This window comes from Heterodontus francisci, chromosome 11, assembly GCF_036365525.1.
Source record: "Heterodontus francisci isolate sHetFra1 chromosome 11, sHetFra1.hap1, whole genome shotgun sequence".
Taxonomy (NCBI): domain Eukaryota; kingdom Metazoa; phylum Chordata; class Chondrichthyes; order Heterodontiformes; family Heterodontidae; genus Heterodontus; species Heterodontus francisci.
The window spans coordinates 95,694,772-95,719,827 of NC_090381.1; the positions used below are offsets into that span (position 1 = coordinate 95,694,772).

At 40.4% G+C, this 25,056-nt stretch overlaps 1 protein-coding gene across 4 annotated transcripts in view; it reads right to left on the bottom strand.

Moving 5' to 3' along the window:
* atr (ATR serine/threonine kinase) overlaps positions 1 to 25,056 on the bottom strand; it is a 118,791-nt gene that overhangs the window by 39,282 nt on the left and 54,453 nt on the right. For all 4 annotated transcript variants that reach the window (XM_068042581.1, XM_068042582.1, XM_068042583.1 and 1 more), the window contains 12 exons: positions 24,380 to 24,472; positions 24,148 to 24,278; positions 20,121 to 20,264; positions 14,936 to 15,029; positions 14,179 to 14,304; positions 13,652 to 13,858; positions 9,299 to 9,412; positions 7,786 to 7,901; positions 5,388 to 5,508; positions 4,513 to 4,650; positions 1,849 to 2,056; positions 136 to 314 (listed from right to left, as the gene is read on the bottom strand). In XM_068042581.1, the coding sequence (XP_067898682.1) occupies positions 136 to 314; positions 1,849 to 2,056; positions 4,513 to 4,650; positions 5,388 to 5,508; positions 7,786 to 7,901; positions 9,299 to 9,412; positions 13,652 to 13,858; positions 14,179 to 14,304; positions 14,936 to 15,029; positions 20,121 to 20,264; positions 24,148 to 24,278; positions 24,380 to 24,472 (1,671 nt within the window). The remainder of the gene's footprint in view (positions 1 to 135; positions 315 to 1,848; positions 2,057 to 4,512; positions 4,651 to 5,387; positions 5,509 to 7,785; positions 7,902 to 9,298; positions 9,413 to 13,651; positions 13,859 to 14,178; positions 14,305 to 14,935; positions 15,030 to 20,120; positions 20,265 to 24,147; positions 24,279 to 24,379; positions 24,473 to 25,056) is intronic.

Consider the following 25,056-nt stretch of genomic DNA (forward strand, 5'->3'; position numbering starts at 1 on the left):
ATGTTTTTTATGTCATCATAAGATTAGAAGAGACGTTTTTGAATCTCTGATGTTTCATGAAACAGAAGACTTATTTCCAGATTTCTCAAGTAAAGATCATTTTGGAAATTTCTACTACTTATCTACTCATTGGACCTGCAAAAATCCAAGGTGTTGCTGAATGTTCTCTTTCTTTTCTGTGATGAAGGACTCAAAGTGCATCACTGCTCGAGTATAAGCCTTGGATCGAAAAGAAGCTACAGCAAGAGCATCCTGGGGTATGAGGTCCAGAAAAGAGGTGACGTTTTTATACTCTTTGTATTCTGAGCTTGAAACTGCAACAAAACATACAGCTTCATGGTAGGCAACTGCATTTTATTGTAATTGCATTTTGTACATGAGAAAATAGTGTACAGCACATCTTCAATGTCATTGCCACAGAATTTGCATAAAGAACTTGTATGTCTTTCAGTCAACTTCACTGCACTAGTCAATTGTTTTTCGTAACATACATCAATCAATAGTGGGATTGACCAAGTCTGCATACTGCACCTCCTCATTAATGTTGCTCTTCTTCATGAAGCAATAGCTGCCACACCAGAGTCCTTATGACAACACTAATCTCCCATCAGTGATGCATGATTTAAAAAAATCTTGGTCCAACCCACTTCTGTCCTTCTCCCAAGGCAAGAGACATATAATAGATTTATATTTATGTACCAGTTAGCTGATGATCATATGACAGAAATTTCTTAAGTAATGATGAAGCATCAAGCATGCTCAGTAGCAGGAAGAACATTGCTGATACTAGCCACTGAATTTAACCAGCATTCAGAAGTGTTGGAATGTTATATTGATAAATGGTAGCTCTTATAACTTTCACGACTGTACACTAAACTAATTTCAGTCAAAAATTCAAAAAGTGAAAATGTAAACCCATGCAAAACATTCAGCTCTCAACAAGGTAGCTACAAAAGAGATTCATTGTAGTGTGAAGCTTGTTGAAGATTTATAATAAAATCTTAATCGGATTTTGAGAGTTTGGGAACAAGTTTTTAGTTTTGGGAGAATCCAGATTTGAAAATTTCTCTCTGACATTATGGCTGGTTTTTAAGATTAGAATTTGAAACAGAGTGAGCAACAATGCATTAGTAACTTTTCAAAAATGAAAAAAAATCACAACATAAATCTCTTACTGAGGAATCACATCATACCGATAACATTCAACTGTGAAGTGACAACCAGAACAGACTTGCCCAATATAATGGCACAATGCAATTCAACAGTCATTTTCTATCTAGCACTGCATAACAGTTAACAAGAGCTTGAAACTACGTCAGTACTGAACACAGGATGTTAAAACTAAATAACGGTGTATGTTTGTTGGACAGATAACATCAACTAACACAAACTATTGTTTTAGTGTGCATATTCCCACAGAGAATATCATATATGTGGGAGTGACTACATACATATAATCTCATACAGAGGTTCAGATAAAGGGACAATAGTCATCTAAACTCTGAAATAAGATTACTGCATAAAAATCATATGCATGTAGCCTTTTTTTTTAAAACTGCACGTTTTGGACTTTGTTGAAGCAGCTTTATTTCCTCACTAATTTTTGGCAACTAATCATTGTCGAGTGGGCATCACAGCCAGAAAGCTGTGGAGGTACAACGCTATAGTAATTATAACTGCTGCAAGTTAATAAAGTGATCATCTGCAATCGTTTACCAGAAAGTAACACAACTTATTTTTTAAATGGGTAAGTGCAGTTTTCATTTTGAAATGGCTACAGATATGTCTCACACAGGTAGATATAGTTCCTATTCAACTATCAGAACTGTGTTACTTTCAGAGACTCACCATTAGGGCCCCCTCTGTCCTTGCTGGATCTGCCAGCACTTTTCTCAGAGCTAAGAGCCTGTAATTTGTGCCTGGACCACTGTGCAAGATGATCCAACATGGAGAAAACAGTCTGCGTACTCAACTGACTCAGGTCTGACGCACTGTCCTGCAACCTCCTATCCCAAGACTCATCATGCTTTAGGACAGCCATCATCTCCGAATACACCTGCAGAAGAAATAAAAAAAATTCCTCCACAAGAAATATTTACAGTCCACTTTCAGCTAACTCAACCAATTAAATCTTTCAGCACAGGGTTTGATAAGATTGAAGCTAAACTCAATACTGACCAGTAGTTTTTTGTGCTCAACATTTTAACTCCGAGACTGCCAATAGATTCAAGAAAATAAGAGTCTCTGACTTGGACGGTTTCATAACTTTTGATCCAACTAATTAGTAATAAGATTGCTGCAATGTTAGAAGCAGCTTTTATTTTATTTTTATTTATTTTAGAGATACAGCACTGAAACAGGCCCTTTGGCCCACCGAGTCTGTGCCGACCATCAACCACCCCATTTATACTAATCCCACACTAATCCCATATTCCTACCACATCCCCACCTTCCCTATATCCCCCTACCACCTACCTATACTAGGGGCAATTTTATAATGGCCAATTTACCTATCAACCTGCAAGTCTTTGGCTGTGGGAGGAAACCGGAGCACCCGGTGAAAATCTTTATTTTGTCATCTTTACCCTCCAGGACTAAAACAAACAATTAAAATATAATTTTAATTTAAAATACATTTTAAACACTTCAAAGGACTAGGGGACACAGATTGAAAGTTTTGGGCAAAATATGCAGGGGGAATATGAAGAAGCACTTTTATTTTTACACAGTGAGTGGAATCACTGCCCACAAGGGTGGTGGAAGCACAGGCGATCAATGACTTCAAGAGGAAATTGGATGGCCACCTGAAAGAAATAGACTTGCAGGGCTACGGGGATCAAGCCGGGGAGTGGAGAGTCGGCATGGACTCGATGGGCCAAATGGCCTCCTTCTTTGCCATAAATGACTCCATGACTCTAACTTTATTCACCCTAGTTTTATGTTCAGCGAATTTTCTTTTTATTAAAAACTTTAAAAATTGTTATACTGTTTTTGTAAATACATCCCAGCCCATCTTTTACTACCCATTTCCTTAAATTTAAGATTTGGAATCTTTTTTGCATGGAATAATGTAATTATGTAATGTACTTAGTTTTTTTCCAGTCTGGATATTGAACTGTTAACTGATCCAGGTCAAATTTTCACTGCATTTTTATACACTAAAACAAGGAAGAGGGTGCTGAATGAGTACACTTTGGGTTAGCTCCCAGAGCATGGCCAACCTTTACGTTGAAATCTAATAATGTTTGATAAGAACTATCTTTTCTTTCTCTTCTCAACATAGAACCTGCTGACTAATATATTGGGCTGAACTTTATCAGCGCGCCGCCTTCTGACACGGATGTACCGCAGCACAGCCCCCGTGATATTACACACGGGTGCTGATTTAAATGGAGGGGGCAGAATGGCCGCCCCCGATGACATAGAGGGCCACTGCGCAGGTGCCACCACCATTTTTAAAGAGCTGCAAGCCCATAGGAGAAATTTTAATATTTAAAGTTATACTGTGCAGCAGTATGTATAAAAAAAGTAAATAAATACTGGAGGGCCTTTCGCAGCCTCCCCTATGTTTGTTTACGGGGCATCATCAAAAGGAACTTTATTCCCAACCCGCACTTCACCCCCCAACCTCTTAACATTTACCCTTCAAGCCCTTCCCACCATCCCCACACCCAATAAAAAGTGTTTTCCCCGCTCCCCCACCCTGATTATTTTATTCCTTCCCCCTACCCACCAGTGTCTCGCCTCAGAACTCCAACGGAATTCCGAAGGCGCGCGAGTCGCGGCCGGTTGGCCGTAATATCGGCATGGGACAGCTGCCGTCGGCAAGTAAGTTACTTAGAATTTTATTAATGCTCATTTAAATATTTTAATGAAGGCCCTGCCGCCAAGCAGCAGGGGGTGCCACACCAAGGCCTCACCGCCACTAATATCCAGCAGGGCCTTCTCGGCGTTGTGGGTCATGGTGGGCTGCTCCTGCTAACATTTTACGGGCCTCCCTGCCATTAGATTTTTAGATTTAGAGATACAGCACTGAAACAGGCCCTTCGGCCCACCGAGTCTGTGCCGACCATTAACCACCCATTTATACTAATCCTACACTAATCCCATATTCCTACTACATCCTCACCTGTCCCTATATTCCCCTACCACCTACCTATACTAGGGGCAATGTATAATGGCCAATTTACCTATCAACCTGCAAGTCTTTTGGCTTGTGGGAGGAAACCGGAGCACCCGGAGGAAACCCACGCAGACACAGGGAGAACTTGCAAACTCCACACAGGCAGTACCCAGAATTGAACCCGGGTCGCTGGAGGTGTGAGGCTGCGGTGCTAACCACTGCGCCGCCCCATGACCCATTTACCAGTCGAGGGGCTGGTAAAATTCAACCCATAATGTTTTACTGGTATGGCTCTTGTAAAAGCAAAACCAGGCTGAGATCATTATGAAGCATTATCTGTTAAATATACATTAACTAAAGGCAATTTAATATAATTACTGGCTTCTTACTTCACGTTGATCCTCTTCATCACATCCAAGCAAAACATAGACTAGAATATGAGGTAGCAGATAGATTGTCACTTTAAAGTCATGTTTCGTAATAAAACTGCAACAGTCAAAGACTTTTCTGGCTAGCTCATGTCGAACCTGAAAAACACACAATAGGATATTTACCTAAACAAATATCAAATCTGCAGCGAAAAGGACTGACACCTTTAAAGAAAAAAGCAATTTCTGGAATTAACTTCAGATAAAACATATAGTCTCTTTCTACAGGTTCAAGTTTGAATCATTAATTTTTGAAGTCACTGAACAGTCATTACAGGTAAACAATTTATGATGCATGTTTAAACTTTAAGATGGGTTGCAATGTGCTACTATCAAACACAAAAGATGCGGTGGCAAGGGGTGGGGGGGGTTTGACGGTGGGGAGGAGGCGTCACAGACTACAATAGGAACATTTTCATATCGAGTTAATGAGAAAGCTTAAATCAATGCTTTTTTTTCCTCCAAACCATGGCTCCTAAGTCATTAATCCCAGAATGATTCCACAGTTCAATATTATCTCAGGCTGTTTGAAGACTTTTTGGCCCTATTGGAACAAATCAAGTTAATTTCAGTAGTAACACAACCTTTGTTATTATGCAAGACAAGCATGGATGTACAAAACATGAGGTGACAGCCCTGACATTTACATTGTATTGGAACTGCTCCTTACTTTAATTCAGCAACAATAAAGGCTCTAGCATCTATATTTGCAGAAAATATTACATGAGTGAACTACATGGTGTTATATAAATGAGCCTTATATGTAGATTTAAATAACAAGCTAGATAAATGCCCTGAATAGCCTTTTCTTACTCCAATCTCATCAATATGCTCACCTTGGTTGTAAGGTATCCTGCCCATGTTGCTGACCACTCTGCAAACTTTCTGCCATGTTTACTAAGATAAAATGGCTTATTGATGTCAACCCAATTGCAAGTCTTCTGAGAACTTTTATACCTTTAAAAGCAAAACAATTGTCTTTTGTTTAAAACCTGTGCATCTCAATATTTGCAGATTAATTTTCAATGACAATCTTACTGTGAAACCTTTTTAGAAGTTATTGGGAGAACTTATTTCATCACTCAAAATACATCATTGATCAATTACATTTAAAAGTGGATTTCGGCTGTAGGCAGTGAGCAAAAAAAGGGATTCCTCACAAAGACAGAGAAAAAGTATCACAAGGTAAGTAAACCAGAGCCACCTGCAAACTCCACCTGGTGGCTACCTATAAATTTACATTGAGAGCCTGGAAGAAGGTTGCCTCAGCACCTTTTATGACAGAGAATAGCACCAACAAGTGTCACAAATTCCAGAGTGGTCTGTTGAAGCGCAGGAAAGACTGGGTGCAAATGAGTGGCTACAGGTACGGAATTTCCATATATTTTTGTTAAAACTTGGAATCTATATATTTAAACTGAAGAGGCTGACCTTTCGGTGTTTTTAAAAAAAGGGTTGACCAGTAAACAAGTACTGGAAAACCTGTGATTTCAAGTAAACACCAACGGGGGTTTGACTTAAGAGCTATTATTTGTTGTGACAAGCGAGAATTTATGTTTAGCATGAGACTTACCTGGAAAACTGTTCTGGTTTCATTTTGAACTGTTAAAAAAAACAGTTGGTTTTGGACTAAAGAGGCAGTTGGAATCTGCATATGGACCTGCCAGGAGGTCAGAAGAAAAAACAGATAACTATTACCTATCTTTAAAGAATCCCTGCTCTGGAAAAGCAAAAGCTTTTATGAGTTGTATTGCTGCCTCCTGCATTTTTGAAGAAACCCTGAATAGTTGCAGAAACCTTGCACCTTTAAGAAAGGACTTTGCATCGAATGTGTGAAGACTAAAACATCTGTTGCTGCACACCAGATGGGAGAGCTATGTGAAGCCTTCTGCAGTTGAATTTCTTTGAATGCCTACCCAAACAGACTGTTCATCAACCTCACCTGGAAAGATTCCTAGTGGCAGCCAACTATTCGACTTTGGGAAACCTCACCAAAACAAAGGACTTCCATCGCTTCTCTTCAGTAAAAGTTTTTTTAAATTCCTTTAAAACAGCTGTAAACAGAAATCCTTTTTTTCTCAGTTAACCGGGTTTTGGACGTACGCGAGTGTGAGGGCTCGGATAATAATACAGGGCTTTAATATCTCAATTTGTTTATATATTTACTTCATTGTTGGTTAAGACTTGGTTTATAATAAACAGATAATTTTGTTGTTTATTAAAGCAACCTGGTTGGTGTGCTTTATTCTGGGGACAAATAGAGTATCTAACTGGCTGTTTCAGAAAGTGGGAAAATTTATTGATATGTTGTCACCTGTGTGGAAGTGGAATTGAATTAACAGTGCACTCCTCCCACCTCGGTCATAACACTAACTAAATGAAAAGGCAAAAAAAAAAAGGACCAGAAAGTAAGCGAACAAATATGGACTACAGTCCTAACTTTTTTTTCACTTGTATTTCGTGAGTACGAACAATATAGCTGATTATAGCCTTTCCTTTCATAAATGAAACAGCAGTTTGAATACGTTGAGTATTTTCCTTTGCACTACCTCTACACATCTGTCTCTGTCTCCTGCTCCCCCACCCCCACCCCACCCTCCTACCATTAAGATTTATTCTCACAGTGAATGACAGAGCAACAATATCAGAAAGGGCTGATTTTTCACTCGTGAAAGTATGAGTGATATTCCATTTAAATGAAATTGACATCCACCGTTGGACTCTGCCAACACATACAGACACACATAAAAAATTAACTTAGCAATTGTCCTTGTGCTGCAACAATTGGTCTCAATATTCCTGGGGGTTGGGTTGAGGGGAGTCAAAAAGAAAATACTTTTACAGTATTAAAATTTTACAATCACACCTTAAATACAATTTTTTCCAAACGATACATAGCTAGAACACTAAACGTTCGTTCTAGAATACTAAATGTATTGCTAAGTGTTTTCTAAATAGCTCAATGTGCATTCAATTCTGTTCTTACAAAATCAATTCCAGAATCACAACAGTCTGGTGAAGAGATCAACCTGGAATTCTCAAGAGAAGGAAAGAAAAAACATAGAGATTAATTTATGGAGGTCAGTTTCCTTTAGAAACACATTTGGTTGGTATGGGTGAAGCTCTTTCCCAGTGTCCATTGCTAAGCAACAATATCTAAAAACTGCAACTGAACAAAACACACCTTCAGTTCAGCCAAATGGTTTGGAAAAGTGCCAAGAGAATTCTACAGACCTGGTGTTCAGATGAGGCTCCAGGATTTCTTGCACATGCTCTGGAAAGCTCCTCCATAACCTACGTCCTGGACAATCAGTTTTCCCTTCTTTACATTTATATATCTGTAGCAGTTCCTGAAAGTTCAATTTCATTAACCTTTAGCAAAATGTCATCACACTTGAGATGCACTGCCAAAATCTATGTAATGTTAAAAGTAATTCCTCACTAAGCAAAGTACTCATATTTTCATCAGCTTCATTTTCTGAGAACTATTATTTGATCATACTGGTACCAGTTGAGATGATGACAATTACAATCCCACTTTGGTCCACTGAAAGAGAAGTAACTCTTAACCCAACTGGCCCAAACAGAAATACCTCCTAATGGGATTCAAAGCTGCAAAATTTAACTCTAACATGGGTTACATTCAAGCATCCAGCTAGAGAAATGACAATCACAAATTTCAGAAAGTCCAGCAAATTATATCTAGTCAAACACCTCAACTCCATGCCATTTACAATAACTCTGCTCGAAATCATCAGCCAGATGCCAGTTTCCAGTAACAATGAAATTCATATAATTTTATTCAATACAGTTTCTTTGGATCTCTGAAGTCTCAGTAGGTAAAAGCAGCATGCAGCTGAACCACATAAAGCAGATCCTCTCAGTTTGATCTCTGGTCTCTGCTGGGTTAGTAGGTCTTAGACTAGTAGGTAGTATATTTGCCTCAGCACATCTGGAAGGAGAAAGTTTGCATTGTTCCAATGACTTAATCCAATGAATCCTATATATTTGCTGTGTAGAAGGAGGCCGTTCAACTCATCACATCTCTGCTAACTGCTCTCCCCGTAGCCCAATAACTTGGTCTCCACACATACGTTGGAAAATTGGATGTACGGGAACACCAGGAGAGGACTTGACTGTGACGCTTCCTCTAAATCCCACCACTAACACTCCCACGTCTCAGACAAAATACTAACGATGATCGATTTGTGGAACCATACTCTACCAGGAATCAATACCTTTGCGAAATTTGGCAAGGGGAGATGGTGGGGAGAAGGAAAGTGACAAAAATAGAAATTAAGAAATTTATAAATAGTTTCTGGTTACTCAAAACAAAATGCACACATCACCAATTTGAAGGTTACAAGCCATTTGTTATTTTATGTTTATGTTCTGCACTTGTTTGCTAGATAAGACAGTTCTCGATAGCCAAGGGCGACATGGTCAAGGCTGAAGCATTCTCTTTGCTGACGCCACAGCGTGCCAGCTATTTGATCTAGTAAACACAGCTGGTAGTTAAATGCATTACAAGCCATGAAAACATATTGACTCCTAACCATGATTATGTTTTTTATTGCTGGTTATAATTTATGTTTCTTTCTTCCACCTTAGTTCGCTGAACTCTACTCTGCTCCTTTTGTAAAATAATTTCAGAAAGTAGTTAGTTAATGTTCTCTAAAGATAATCTGGTTTGTTATTACACAAACCTATCTCCCAAGTCTGCACAGATAAGCAGCTGTTTCCATACCTGAATGGCATAAGCAGCTGAATCCTGAGCTCGAACATTATCAGCATAAGCAAGGAAGGCTCTTGTCAACTCTATCAGCAAATGATGGGCAAAATTGGGGTCCTCCACACCAGCCTGTTGTAGGAATCATTACAAAACAAGTACATTAACTGCAAGTTATACGTTATCATTTTATCAATCCAATTAATACTATGGAAATTCAGCTCATTTTTAACAAAATCATAAATGAGTTACTGTAATTTTTTTTAGAAAGGAACTTAAAGCAACTCAAGTCAAAATCTGACTTTTCAAATAATTCCAGTCAACAGTTCACTCCAGCAGACATAATGTACCAATTTACTAGTGAATTGAAGCTTAAAAATGCTTACAGATAAAGAGTACCCTTTTAAAGTCCAGTAAGTTTATAATCACCTTATAATCATTTTGTATTATTTTCTTGTCCTCTTCGTATGCTGCTTATTTGCACTCCTTGAGGTATTTCTCAACTAAAAAACCAATTAGTTCTCCAGCTTTGGCAGATATTGTTGTGGAACGAATTACCAGAAAATTCAAGCAAACTAGCTCAAGCTAAATAGAATCATAGAATAATCTAGCACAGAAGGAGGCCAGTCTGTCCATCACACCTGTGCTGGTTCTCTGAAAGAGCTATCCAATTAGTCCCACTCCCTTGCTCTTTTCCCATAGCCTTGTCATGTTTTCCCTTCAAGTATTTATCCAATTCCCTTTTGAAAGATACTACTGAATCAGCTTTCAACACCCTTTCAGGCAGTGCATTCCAGATCACAACAAGCTGCTGTGCATTAATCCCACCGTGGCAGCTGGTGGAATTCAAATTCAATTAATAAATCTGGAATTTAAAAAAGGATAGTCTCGGTAATGGTGACCAAAACCATTGTAAATTGTCATAAAAACCCATCTGGTTCGCTAATGTCCTTGAGGGAAGGATATCTGCCGGCCTTACCAGGTCTGGCCTGCATGTGACTCCAGACTCACAGCAATGTGGTTGACTCTTAAGCGCCCTCTGAAAAGGCCTAGCAAGCCAGTCAGTTGTACCAAACCACTACAGAACATTCTAAAAGGAATGAAACGGGATGGACCACCCGGCATCGACCTAGGCACCGGAAACGACAATGGCACACCTAGCACAGTCGACACTGAAAGGTTCTCCTTACTAACATCGAGGGCTTGTACCAAAATTGGGAGAGCTGTCCCACAGACTAGTCAAGCAACATCCTGACCCAGTCATACTCATGGAATCATATTTTATAATGTCCCAGACCATTCCCGGGTATGTCCTGTCCTTCGGCAAGACAGACCCAGCAGAGGTGGCGGCACAGTGGTATATAGTCGGGAGGGAATTGCCCTGGGAGTCCTCAACATCGACTCCAGACAGCATGAAATCAAATGGCCTCAGGTCAAACATGGGCACAGAAACTTCCAGAAGGTTACCACCTACCACCACCCCCCCTTCAGCTGATGAATGAGCATTCCTACATGTTCAACACCACTTGGAAGAAGCACTGAGGGTAGCAAGGGCAAAGAATGTACTCTGGGTGGAGGACTTCGATGCCCATCACCAAGAGCAGCTCAGTAGCACCACTACTGACCAAGCTAGCCGAGTCCTAAAGGACATAGCTGCTAGACTGGGTCTGCGGCAGGTGGTGAGGGAGCCAACAAGAGGGAAAAATCTACTTGACCTCATCCTCACTAATCTACCTGTCGCACTGTCCATGACAGTGTTGGTAGGATTGACCACTGCACAGTCCTTGTGGAGACGAAGTTCTGTCTTCACATTGAGGATAGCCTCCATCATTTTGTGTGGCACTACCACCATGCTAAATGGGATAGATTTTGAACAGATCTAACAACTCAAAGCTGGGCATCCATGAGGCACTGTGGGCCATCAGCAGCAGAACTGTATTCAACCACTATCTGTAACTTCATGGCCCGGCATATCCCCCACTCTGCCATCACCATCAAAGGATGGGAGATAAACCCCGGCTCAATGAAAAGTGCAGGAGGGCATGCAGGGAGGAGCACCAAGCATACCTAAAAATGAAGTGTCAACCTGGTGAAGCTACAACACAGGACTACTTACATGCCAAACAGTGGAAGTAGCATGCAATGGACGGAGCTATGCAATCCCACAACCAACAATCAGATCTAAGCTCTGAAATCCTGCCACATTCAATTGTGAATGGTGGTGGACAATTAAACAACTGACAGGAGAGGAAGCTCTACAAATATCCCAACCTCAATGATGGGGTAGCACAGCACATCAGTGCACAAGATAAGGCTGAAGCATCTGCAACCTCTTCAGCCAGAAGGGCCGAGTGGGTGATCCATCTCGGCCGCCTCCTGAAGTCCCCAGCATCACCGAAATCAGTCTTCAGCCAATCCAATTCACTGCATGTGATATCAAGAAACAGCCGAAGGCATTGGATACTCCAAAGGCTTTGGGCCCTGACAACATTCCAGCAATAGTACTGAGGAGCTGTACTCCAGAACTGGCCTTGTCCCTAGCCAAGCTGTTCCAGTACAGCTACAACACCGGCATCTAGCCAGCAATGTGGAAAGTTGCCCAGGTATGTCCTGTCCACAAAAAGCAGGACAAATCCAATCCAGTCCAGTCCAGTCAATTACCACCCCATCAGTCCACAATCGATCATCAGCAAACTGATGGAAGGTGTTGTTGACAGTGTTATCAAGCAGCACTTACTCAGCAATAATCTGCTCACTGACACTCAGTTTGGGTTCTGCCAGGGCCACTCAGCTCCAGACCTCATTACAGCCCTGGTCCAAACATAGACAAAACAGCTGAACTCAAGAGGTGAGGTGACATTGACTGTCCTTGACATCAAGGCAGCATTTGACAGAATATGGCACCACGGAGCTCTAGCAAAACTGGAGTCAATGGGAATCAGGGGGAAAACTCTCCAGTAGTTGGAGAAATACTCAGCACAAAGGAAGATGGCAGTGGTTGTCAATCATCTCAGTCCCAGAACATCACTTCAGGAGTTCCTCAAGGTAATGTCCTAGGCCCAACCATCTTCAGCTGCTTCATCAATCACTTCCCTCCATCATAAGGTCAGAAATGGGGATGTTCGCTGATGATTGCACAATGTTCAGCACTATTTGCAACTCCACAGATACTGAAGTGGTCTGTGTCCATATGTAGCAAGACCTGGATAACATTCAGGCTTGGGCTGATAAGTGGCAGGTAACATTCGCACCACACAAGTGCCACCATCAACATCCTGGGGGTCACCATTAACTAGAAACTGAAATGGAACAGTCATTTAAGTTCTGTGGCTACAAGAGCAGGTCAGAGGCTGGGAATTCTGCAGAGAGTAACTCACCTCCTGACTCCCCAAAGTCTGTCTACAATCGACAAGGAACAAATCAGCAGAGTGATGGAATACTCTTTCAGTTACAAGGTTAGGTTGGAAAAGCAGGGTTTTGTTCTCCTTAGAACAAATCAGATATAGGGGAAATTTAATAGAAGTGTACAAGATTATGACAGGCTTAGATAAGTTAGGCAACAAAACACTGTTCCCATTAACCAATAGTATAAGGACTAGGGGACAGAGATTGAAAGTTTTGGGCAAAAGATCCAGGGGGAATATGGGGAAGTACTTTTTTTACTCAGCAAGTGGTAATGATCTGAAACTTGCTGCCCACAAAGGAGGTGGAAGCGGAGATGATCAATGACGTCAAGAGAAAGTTGGATGGCCACCTGAGAGAAACAGACTTGCAGGGCTATGGGGATAAAGCCAGGGAGTGGGACTGACTGCATTACTCCATGGACAGCCACCATAGACTCGATAGGCCAAATGGCCTCCTTTTGTGTCATAAATAAATCTATGACTCTAATTCATTTCAGCAGCACAGCAGTCCAGGAAATGAGAGAAAACAGACACTGTTGGTTGGAGGAGGTGGAGAAGAAAAGCAGAGAGGAAAAGGAAGAGAGTGGGAGAAGGGGAAGATTAGAGAGGACAGAGAGTAAAAAAAAAAGAAATGACCCTGTGCGAGGGGAGAGGATGCAGGAAAAGACAGGGGAGATGCATCTCTAGTTCTCCTGAAAGCAAGAGGTACAGTTGCAGTCAGGGCTTAGCAGCATCTTCTGACTTACCATGAGCAACTGGAAAGTGATCCATTTAAAAGTTAAGTATTACTCTAGATATCTCTGTATAGTGGTACCTGATACAGTCCTATGCTGTGGTTCAAAATGCATTATGAATCATTGCTAACACTCTGTGGTTCCATATGACATGGAATCTTACAATAAATTATTTTAGGTTAGACTTAAATTAGCACAAGATAAAGACACTCCAAATTCAAATAATTTCTTACCACAAACGTGGAGCTTTTTCCCTCTGTGTTACTGGTCATGAGGTCCAATCGGCCAGGATCTATTGCTCCCAACTCACCAAGACACTCTCCACACAGAAGTCTAGCTTGTGCATTTGCATCCTGGCAACCCTTCAGAAGCACCATCACCAACTGAGAGATAATAGGCTCTACTGTCTCACTGTCTGTGGCAAGCTTTACCAATTGTTCCTAAAAACATATGATATATGGATCGAGTGACAATTTTCCGACTTTAACATGGTCTTCAACTGTAATGAATTTTCCTTTCTGTTGAAACATCACCCTTTCTATAAACACAATGCTAAAGAACCATATAGACATGTTGGAAACATTATACTTTCTCTTTTGTTAATGGTGCTAAAATGCATGGTATAAATGTAACTTAACACATATCCATATTACAGTATTAAGTTCCTTTGCCACAATTAATATTAAATTTATCGTATGCAGTTTTTTTTCAATCAGACTATCCATTCAAGTCTTAAAACCATTAGCATTAAATTGTGTACCTGTTTCTTGTACAAAGTATCCTTCAAACTGGTCAGTGCATGTATACGGACATCTACATTCTCATGCTGAACAGCTCGCATAGACAGCTGCAGTTCAGTTTGTAAATCTGTGCTTTTAGAAGTCTCCTATAAAACAAGACACATAAAGCAAAATTTAGTGTGACAAGAGTTAACACCAAATAACTAAAGAAATCAGGAAAAACCTCTTTCAAAGCAGTTACTGAAGGTTATTAACTACTTGACAGCTGAAGGAGTACAGTGGGCGGGGAAGTGGAGTTGAATCCCAAGATCAGCCATGATCGTTTTGAATGGCGAAGAAGACTCGGTGGGCCAAATGGTCTACTCCTCCTCCTATTTCTTGTGTTCTTGTGCACTTCTGGATTCTTTTAAAATAAAATTAAATTCACAAGTAGTCCTGCTGGATTCCCAGTGGACATCAGCCAAGAGGGGAGGAGTGAAAGCTTGATAACACCAGATGGGGAGGAGACCAATCCTGTATCTGGCAATACTAATTTGTGATGTTCTAAGGACCTCTGCAAATGCTAAATTTGGTGTTTTGAGATTCGATCTTCCTGTATTGTGCGTGGACAATAGGTGAGGAGAGATCAGGTGATTTCTCATGATCAAGTTGCCTTCTGACACTAACTGTCAGGCTCAATCCTTTTAATTCTTCATCCCCATACCATTTAGCTAAAACATTTTTAGTGAAATTTCAGTCAGTAGACCAGTTACTAGCTCACTAAAGTAAAGGCCTCACCTTTCTATAATCTTGCAGAACCTTCTGGATCTCAGTAAAATCAGGGTGCTCTGGCAAAAAGTAAATCTCATGGAGAAAATCTTTTACTTCAGCTCTGAAATATCCACAAAGAAATTTGCTTAGTGCACATCTACACATGTTGATCTGCAATTCCGTGCTGTGCACAATGGACAGTACGTACGTAAATTATGCAATTTAATCCCATGAGTAAGTTATCCATCTCCTGAGCGTTAAATTCTGTGGAAGGATGATGCCGCAGCCTATCTTTACTCAGTTTCACATTTATTGTACAGAGTAAAAAGGATTAGCTCCTCTCTCAAAACCTCTACCAATCTCAGTAAGTGTCTCCTAATAAGTGCTCAAGAAGGACCCCAATTAACACCCTCCACCTGCATATAATTAACACTGAGGAGTGTGAATAAACTGTATACTTATTCATTAAGATGTTTTAATGAGACCTCTTTTTGAGGTGGGGAAATGAGTCATAGAGTCATAACAACACAAAGGAGGCCATTCAGCCCATCGCCTTCATGCCGGCTCTCTGTAGAGCAATCAGGCCCATTCTCCCCGCTCCATCCCCATAGCCCTATAAGTTTATTTCCGTCAAGTATCCATCCAATTTCTTTTGAGACCATTCATCATCTCAGCTTCCACCACCCTCGTAGGCAGCAAGTTCCAGGTCATTACCACTCACTGTATAAAATCGTTCTTCCTCACATCTCTCTTGCATCTCTTGCCCAAAATCTTAAATCTATGTCCGTAGTCCTTGTACCATCAGCTAATGGGAAGAGTTTTTCTTTGTCTATCTTATCTAAACCCGTCATAATCTTATACACCTATATCAAATCTCCCCTAAATCTCCTTTGCTCCAAGGAGAATAACCTCAGCTTCTCCAATCTAACTTTGTAGCTAAAATCCCTCATCACAGGAACCATTCTGGTAAATCTCCTCTGCACCCTCTTGAGGACTTACACATCCTTCCTAAAATGTGGTGAACAGAACTGGACACAATACTCGGGTTGTGATCTAACCAGAGCTTTTCACAGGTTTAGCATAACTTCTGTGCTTTTGTACTCAATACCTCTATTTATGAAGACCAAAATCCCATATGCTTTGCTAACTACTCTCTCAATATGACATGCCACCTTCAAAGATCTATGCACATGAATCCGCAGGGCCCTCTGTCCCTGCACACTCTAAAACTGGGCCATTAAGTCTATATTGCCTGTCCCTATCTGTTCTGCCAAAATACATCACCTCACACTTCTCTGTATTAAATTCCATCTACTACTTGTCTGCCCATTCTGCTAGTTTTTCTATGTCCTGTTGCAGTCTGTCACACCTCCAAATTCAGAATCATCAGGAATTTTGAAACTTCATTATGTATTCCAATATCCAAGTCATTTATAAAAATCAAAAAAGCAGTGGTCCTAGCACTGAACCTCAGGAAACACCACTGTCCACCAGCCTGTCTGAAATATAACCATTTACCACAACTCACAGTTTTCTGCCCTTAAGCCAATTTTTTACCCTCTTATTCCATGAGCTTTAATTTTGTTAACCAATCTTTGCTTTCCCTTCATCAACCTTCTCTGTTACTTCAAAAATCTCAAACTTCTTTCAATATATCTACCCATGTGAATCCATTTTAAGGACGGAGCGTCTCCTGACAATGCAGGGCATGTGCAGAGTGATCGCTGACGTCACCAGTGCCTCTGAACATTTGCCAGCTTGCCAGCATGAGTCTGCGCATGCACGTGTCAATGTCACCACGTAATGACATCTGAGTGTTGCGTCACCCCTCAATGGCCACAACAGCCACATCCATCCCTTCCAACAGTACCCCAGCTCCCTTCCACAATCGGTGCCTCAATCGCTGCTTCTCTTCCCCACTCCCTCCCGTAATCGGTGCCTCAATCGCTGCTTCTCTTCCCTGTTCCCTCCCACCTCTCTCTCCCACACCCACCTGCTCCTGACTCTTCACCGCTCCATCTCGCTGCTCGCTTCCCGCCTCATCAGTCCATCCCGCTCACTCCCCCTCACCCCGTCTCTTCTCCGGCCAGCAGGAGGAAACAGTGAGCAGACGGACACGAGAAAGAATGGCGGAATGAACGGCGGGCAGTCAATAGAGGCGGGAGGGAGCAAGGAAGAGAAGTAACAATTGCAGGAGGGAGCAGAGAAACTGAATACGACGATTGAGGCAGTGATCGCAGGAGGGAACAGGGAACAGAAGCAGCGATTGCAGCAGAGAGCGGGGTACTGCTGTGGGGGGTGGGTGGGGAGGGGTGATAGCGGGCATTGAGGGGTGAGGGGGGTTGGTTTCAATACGTCCTTTTGTGTCAAATTGAGCAGCGCTATTTTTATTACTGGCAGTCCCCTGAGACGTAGCAGACAGTGACATTTCAGTGGATGAGGCTGCACTTGCGCATGTGCCAGTACTGCGCCACCTAGTGGTTGCATTGTCAGCAAACGCAACCTTTCAAGGATGATAGAAAGTCAAGACTGAGGTTAGAGAAGGGATAGATAGAGCTGAAAGGTCAAGGCATTGGATGCTAAAAAGGAAAAGGGCATACGTGGCAGTAGAATGGAGTTGACAGGCCAAGATTGCACATTGTTAAATGGGTTAAACAAAACAACAACCTGAGGTTAGGACACACAAGAGGAGTAGCTCCCTGGAATCTTTTGCGTGTAAACAGACTACCCAGTGTGAAATTTAGTCATACAGACCAGATGTTCCTCAGTTCAACCTCATCCATGCTGATATCAAACTTGGATGCCAATAGGAACATTATAATGGCGCAAGTGCTCAGGACGTGACAACAAACATACATATACCTCAGTAGCTAAGACAATTCACTAAAATGATTTCAAATCAGCAAAATAATTTCAGACAGGAGACGACATTTGGCCCAACTAAAACTATCCATAGTACTCTCGGTGTATTTCTAAAAACCCTGAATCCCAAGAATCCATCTTGTTCCTTCTTGAAACCCATTGAGGTTTTTTGTTCCACATACTTGCCAACGTTTTACTAAATTAAAGGTTGTCCGACATCTTCTATTTCCTTTTGTTGTCCTTAATTTGTAAATTCGATCCTTTGTGCTTAAATTCTGTACATGACAGAAAAGCTTCCTTGAATGCAATTTGAAATTTTTGGCCAAATTACATCCCAAGTTGTGTGTCAGGCACAGAACTTTTATCATATCCCCTCAGTCTTTGTTTAAAGAGGGGAAAGTCTCATGGTGGTCAGCCTTTCCTCATGGCATTTTCTTCAGTTCCGTCATCAACTGTGTGGCCCTTCTCTATATTCCCTCCAATAATTGAATATCCTTTTTAAAACAGGGAGTCCAAAACTGCATACAATACTTTAGATGTAGTCTCATCAGGGCCAAACACAGTTTTAAAATTACCTCACTGGATTAATGCTATGCATCCCAAAATTCTTTTGCTTTTTTAACAAACTGGGAACACTGTGCTGATGATTTTAGTGACCTGCCCACAGAAATCCTAGGATCTCTCTCCTGCTTCAAGTAGATTCCCAATTAGCACATAATCCAAATCAACCTTATCTTTGGTAAATCTCTTAACCTTACTTTTCCCTGTCCCTTCCATAGTTTGTCACTATTCCCAATTTAGTATCATCTTCAAACTTGTACAGAATTCTTTCCTTGAAATCATTTATAAAAATGATAAATAACGACCCTAACACTAAATCTTGTGGCACTGTATTGGTAACAGACTGTCAACCAGATACCTTGCTCATGCACTACTTACTATTCACTGTTGTTTGCAACCAATAATTTGCCAATTCATTTTAATATGTTCCCATCCACTGCATGAGCTTGGAGTTTATGTCGTAGCTAATCAAATGGGACAGTGTTAAATGCCTTCCTGAAATCCAAGTATATAACATCCACTGTCTTTCCCCTATCTACTAGGTCTGTCATCTCCTCAAATCAAATGCATTAATCAAGCATGACCTCCCACTTCTACAACCAAGCTGACCATCTCTGATCAGCCCATGCACTTTAAGATGCTCCCTTATATAACCACAGCTTTGTCAGGCCTACTGCTACTGAAATCCTTATTTCTGCTTTTATTACTTCCAGATTCAACATTTCCAATTCCTTCCTCACAAGCTTCCCAAGTTCCACCCTAAGTAAACTCCAGCTCATCCAATACTCCACCTTTACATTCATAACTGGGCAATATCCTACTCACCTATCACAGTCCTTGCCAATCACCACTGGCTTCCCTTCCCTAAGTGCATCAACTTTAAAACAGTTATCCACATGTAACATCCCTCCACAGCCTCAGTCTGCCCTACCTCAGCCAACTCTTTCAACCCTATGTCCCTCTCACACCCTTCACTCTTCCAACTTTGCGTCCAACCCATCTAGTTCCTTCCTGAAACCCAATATGCTTTCTTGTTCCACCACCTCTGCCAGTAATCTGTTCCACATACTTGCCAGACTTTCCGTAAATTAAAAAAGGTTCTCCTATAACTATTGTTGTTCGTTGTCCTTAATTTGATTTGATAGCTTTATGTAGTAATACTGCAAATAATGACGACAACAAAAACAACTGAAATTTATGCAGTGATTTCAATGTAGCAAAACACTGCAAGGTACTTCACAATTGAGTATGAAATAAGTAACGGAAGTGCTAAAGGCACGGTTGAAGAGGTAGGTTTTAAGTATATAAGTAGCAAGGCGGTGGGAGGTGGGTTGTAGACAGTTTCAGATTATGGTCCCAGATCTCTGAAGATGTTGCCTTCGATGGTACAGCAGAGTGAGGAGCGAGGATGCAGATTTGTTTGTGCTTGATCTGTTATGCATAAAGCTATCAAAGAAAATACTTTGCATTCAAATCAATGTATATATTCCTTTTACAACAACAGCGTAACAGTGGACGTTTTCATCAATTCACTGATTGCTTAGGAACTGCAATTTGGGGAACCTCAACAGCGTACCCTCTGGAGCAGCATAGAATCACTGACAGCAACTTCTGGATTTTCATGTTTAATTGCACATGTGCGGACTCCTGAAGTTGCTGTCAGTTCCACTGGAGTAATGACGGCAAACGCTGACAGCTTCACTGTCATTATCACTGCAAAATCCAGGCCATTGAGTACAATCTAAATACTACCCAAATTAACAAAATACAAATGTCAGAATTAATTTACCTGTTCTCCACAATAAGGTAGTGAAATATTCCAGCAGTCTCCTTTGGCTGAATGGACATTAGAGGCAGCAGTGCTACAATCACTTGACTGAGAAGGGCCCCTAGATAACTTGGCTCTAGGCAGCGCACAAAGCAATCCCAGGCTCTGAAAACAAAAAACGTAATTAACAGATTGCCATTAAATAAAAAACCCTTTAAACACAACATGAGAAATAGGAGCAGGAGTAGACCATATGGCCTGTCAAGCCTGCTCCGTCATTCAGTACAATCGTGGCTGATCTTAAGCTTCAACTCCACTTTCCTGCCTACTCGCCATAGCCCATGATTCCCTGAGAGACCAAAAATCTGTCTATCCCAGCCTTAAATGTATTTAATCCCTCTGGGATTGAGAATTTCAAACATTCACAACCCTTTGAGTGAGGCAATTTCTCCTCATCTCAATCCTAAATGATCAGCCCCTTATCCTGAGACTGTGCCCCCATAGTTTAAAACTATATGAAAGAGAAAAAAACCATGAAAACTAATGAGAAAAGTTAATGAAGCCTAGTATAACTCTGGAAAAAAAATTACCCATCAAGAAATAAAAATGATAAATGTTAATACAGAATAGGATAAGCTACTTGGATAGTGCAAAGATGTTGTTTCAAGATTCAGTTCTATATTATTCCCTCCAGGACTCTGTGCTGGGAAAACCATTAGTGTTGCCAGACAAAGAAAAATAGAAATAAATGCGAAATCTTAGCTGTGATTTTCTTGTCTGGCATTGTACCTTCTCCAATGACTGAGGAAGCTCCTTACAAGCCAGCAAGTGTTTGGCTGACACAGCTGTCTTAGGCTTCAACAGCAATGTTATACAATAGAATATTGTTTGTGCTCCTGTGGGACAGGTATCACTTTACGGTTAAAAGAGAATATGCTTATAAAGCAATTGCATGTTGCGCTATAAATGGAGTGAAAAACACGAGGAAAGAATGCAGTTATCACGCATAAAGCTACATTTCTTATCTTCAGTTTTGCTTGTTCCTCTAAATATTCAAATCTCTGGCAAACATTGGCATTGTTTCTTTTTTGGGAAATTACCAGGTTTTGCTATTCATGAAATTTCACTAAATTCTTCTTGGCTGGTTCAACTGTTGACACATCCACTAAAATCCTCTTTCACTTGTCACTGACAGCTCCCTATTACCCTGAATCTTTTAAAGCAACCAGTGCTTGTTTATAAATGGCTTCATTGTTCACAGCTGTTCATGGAAATGGCTCTGTCAGCGTAGAATTCAAGATGGAAGACCCCATTGCACAATACCATTGAAGCACAGCTTGGTCTAATTAAGCAGATTTAGACTCCCTTGGTCATCTTGCTATATGTGGTCTTGTATCACCATCTGCTTTCTTGTTTAATTTCTACAACTGTTTCATCGTCGTTTTAATGTTGCAGATCGTACTGACACGCAAGTTGAACTCATGGACAAGACTTGCACCTGACTCTCGGTTTTCTGGTTTCTGCATTAAATTTGATTTTGCTTCAATGACAACACCATCTTGTATTTATATAGTATCTTTAAGGTAATAAAACGTTCCAAGGTCCTTCACAGGAAAAGCAAAATTTGACACTGAGCCACATGTGGTGATATTAGGGCAGATGGCCAAAAGCTTGATCAAAGGCAGGTTTTAAGCTGCATCTTAAAGAGAAAAAAAAGAGGTGGCGAAACAGACAGATTTAGGGAGGGAATTCCAGAACTTAAGAGTCTCGACATCTGAAGGCACGACCACCAATTGAAATCAGGGATGCTCAAGAGGCCAGATTTGGATAAGCGCAGATATCTCAGAGGTTTTTGGGTCTGAAGGAGATTACAGAGATAGGGAGGAGCGAGGCCATGAAGGTATTTGAAAACAAGGATGGGATTTTTAAAATCAAGGCATTGCTTGACTGGGAGCCAAAATAGGTGAGCAAGCTTGGGAGTGATGGGTGAACAGGAACTTGGTCTGAGTAAGAAAACAGGCATCAGAGATTTCGATGACCTTAAGTTTATGGAAGGTAGAACATAGGAGGCTAGTCGGGAGTGCGTTGGAATTGTTACGTCTAGAGGCAACAAAGGCATGGGGGAGGGTTTCAGCAGCAGATGAGCTGAGACAGGGGCAAGATCATGCAATGTTACGGAGGTGGAATTGGCGATCATAGTGATGGCACAGATATGTGGTCGGAAACTCATCCCGGAGTCAAATACAACACAAAGGTTGCGAATAGTCTGGTTCAGCCTCAGACAGTTGCCAGGGGAAGGGATGGAGTCAGTAGCTAGGGAACAGAGTTTGAAGTCAGGCCCAAAAACAATGGCGTCAGTCTTCCTAATATTTAATTGGAGGAAATTTCTGCTCATCCAGTACTGGATGTTGGAAAACAGTCTGACAATTTAGCAACAGCAAAGGAGTCGAGAAAGGTAGTGGTGATGTAGAACTCAGTGTCGTCAGAGTACATGTGAAAACTAACGCTGTGTTATCAGGTTATTTTGCCAAGGGGCAGCATGTAGATGAGAAATAGCAGGGGCCCAAGGATAGATCCTTTGGGGACACCAGAGGTAATGGTTTCAAAAGAAAGAAATACTATTTTAAATAGAAGTCATCTTGAGCTTGCCAGAATACACATCAGTGTCAGAAGTACAGAACTGTGCTACACAATGTGATATTTTACGTCCATGTTACACACATGTAGTATACTGGAAGGTATACACTTTCAGGAAGACAGAGTATAATTAAACTTGCAGTAAGTTAACATGCAGGTATGCAACACTTCACATTGCCGTTGACAGCAGTATTACCTTGTTTATTTTATACTGTTGGTGGTAGCATTGGATTAATATTCTCTGCACTGTACCTTCAACAGAGGGTGGCCAAACCATAAACATGCAAAATTTTCCATATCCAGTTAATGTAAGACGGAAACAGTTTTTTAAAAAAACAGAATCTCAAGGGAAACGTTCCTATACTGACATGTACAGTTTTGTTCAGATTTGCTATCTAAGGCAATCAGTGAGACATCATCTCTTCGCTAATTTTTGATGAAATGCCAGCATGAGTGTTAAGTGGGAAAACACTGTTTTATACTCCTGTTGACTTTTTCTCTAAAATTGGCAGACAGAAATTGGACCACAGTGACAAAACATAAAATTCTCCAAAGTCATAAATAGTTGGGTAAAATGTGTATTTTTAGCCTTACTGCTACTGTAAATGGAATAAATAATTTGTGCCCAGAATATGTTAATGAAGGAGAGGTTTAGGTACCAAATACATGTTGTTTGTAACCTACTACAGTATAATTATTTTATAGAAAGCTCTTTAAACAATGCCAAACCTCTCCAACAATCTTAAACTATTAGAAAAATCAAATAATTGTTTTCCTACTACCTTTTAGAAAATTACATTTTACATTTGTTATTATGTGTGCTCTCCTAACAAACGAATAATAAAATGTGGAAAAAACATACACAAAAAGGTGAAAAAATTAAAAAAATTGCTTAATAAGAAAACTCAATTCAACTGAGACTCAAATTGCATTTAACAAAGCAAAAATGGAAGCAAAGTAAAAACATTTCTAACTTAAACACTTTAAAAGAACAATTGATTTTTCAAACTTAGACAAAGACAAACAAAAAAGCCATTTTGCCAAAATTTACAATCTGTTCCTGATAGTTCAAAGTCATTTTCAGCACTAAAAGAATTTGAAATATCCAATAATTTAATGCAAACAATGTAAATAATGCTAATAATAATCTAGATAAAGTTAATTAAACAACTTCAAAATTAAGGGTAAACTGTAACTATTGCATAACCTTACTACAAAATATTCTATTCCATGCTCTTCCAATGAAAGCAAGACCGCCCAAAAGACCTTCCGAAGTAATATTTCTATTTAGCAATGACAGTAAGGAATTTTTATTTTAAAAAGATCACTTCTCTTTTCAGGCTAGTACTTCAATAAAATTCAAATTTGCGTTTCAATTCATTCAAAGTGAAAGTTGCATTTCAAAACATACCTGCAGCACAATTCAGGAAATTCATCCCTGTAACGCAGGCCTGTCCTCAGAGTGGTCATCATCTTTACCCGAACTGAACTAATATGTTTTGGTCCCATTAATTTCATTAACGACATTAAACTATTCATGGCCTGTAAATTTTTTTTTAAAAAGGCATTAATAATTGATTTCATATAAATTCCTCAAAAAGCTTTATCTGAAAACCTAGGACGCCAGTAAAGAATTTACCTACCATCTTTTTATCATTCATTCCAACACTGGAACTCAGTAAATGCATATTAAAAAAGGCCAGAATCCCCAACAATTTAGGCTGCAAGTAGTCTGCCTAGAAAAAAGAATTAAAAAATATTTAGAACAGATTCTGATTGTGTTTTAACTCCAGATGAACTGTGTGTTGGAATATCGACTTAACTAAGGTTTGTTACTTTACCTCAAATACTGGTAACTGAACAGCCAAGACTCAAACGATATAACAGCAGCTCACTGGCACAATGAGCTGGAGGAGTGGTTCTCAAACATTTTGAAGGATCCCTTTGCAATTGGATTAGTAATCACAGATCCACAATCTAAGTTACAATACTATATAATATTCAAGTGCTGTATGTAAAGAATCTTCTACTAATGCTTTTAAGAAAACAGGTATTTACTTTATCAGTGAGATGGCTCTGCCTGTTTCTCACTGCAGAGTCCATCTATCCTTGGTATGATGTTTGCAGAACTCTGTTCCCACCTCCTGGCTCACACCAAGCTCACTTCTTTATTATTTTCACATTATTTCATGGATCCCCAGGAATGTGTCTAGAGACCCCAGTTTAAGAACGACTGGGTTACAGTACATGACACAATACTTTGGATTATATTCTCAGACTTGTTCCTTTGGTTTCCCATGTTGTCTACTAATGCCAAGTA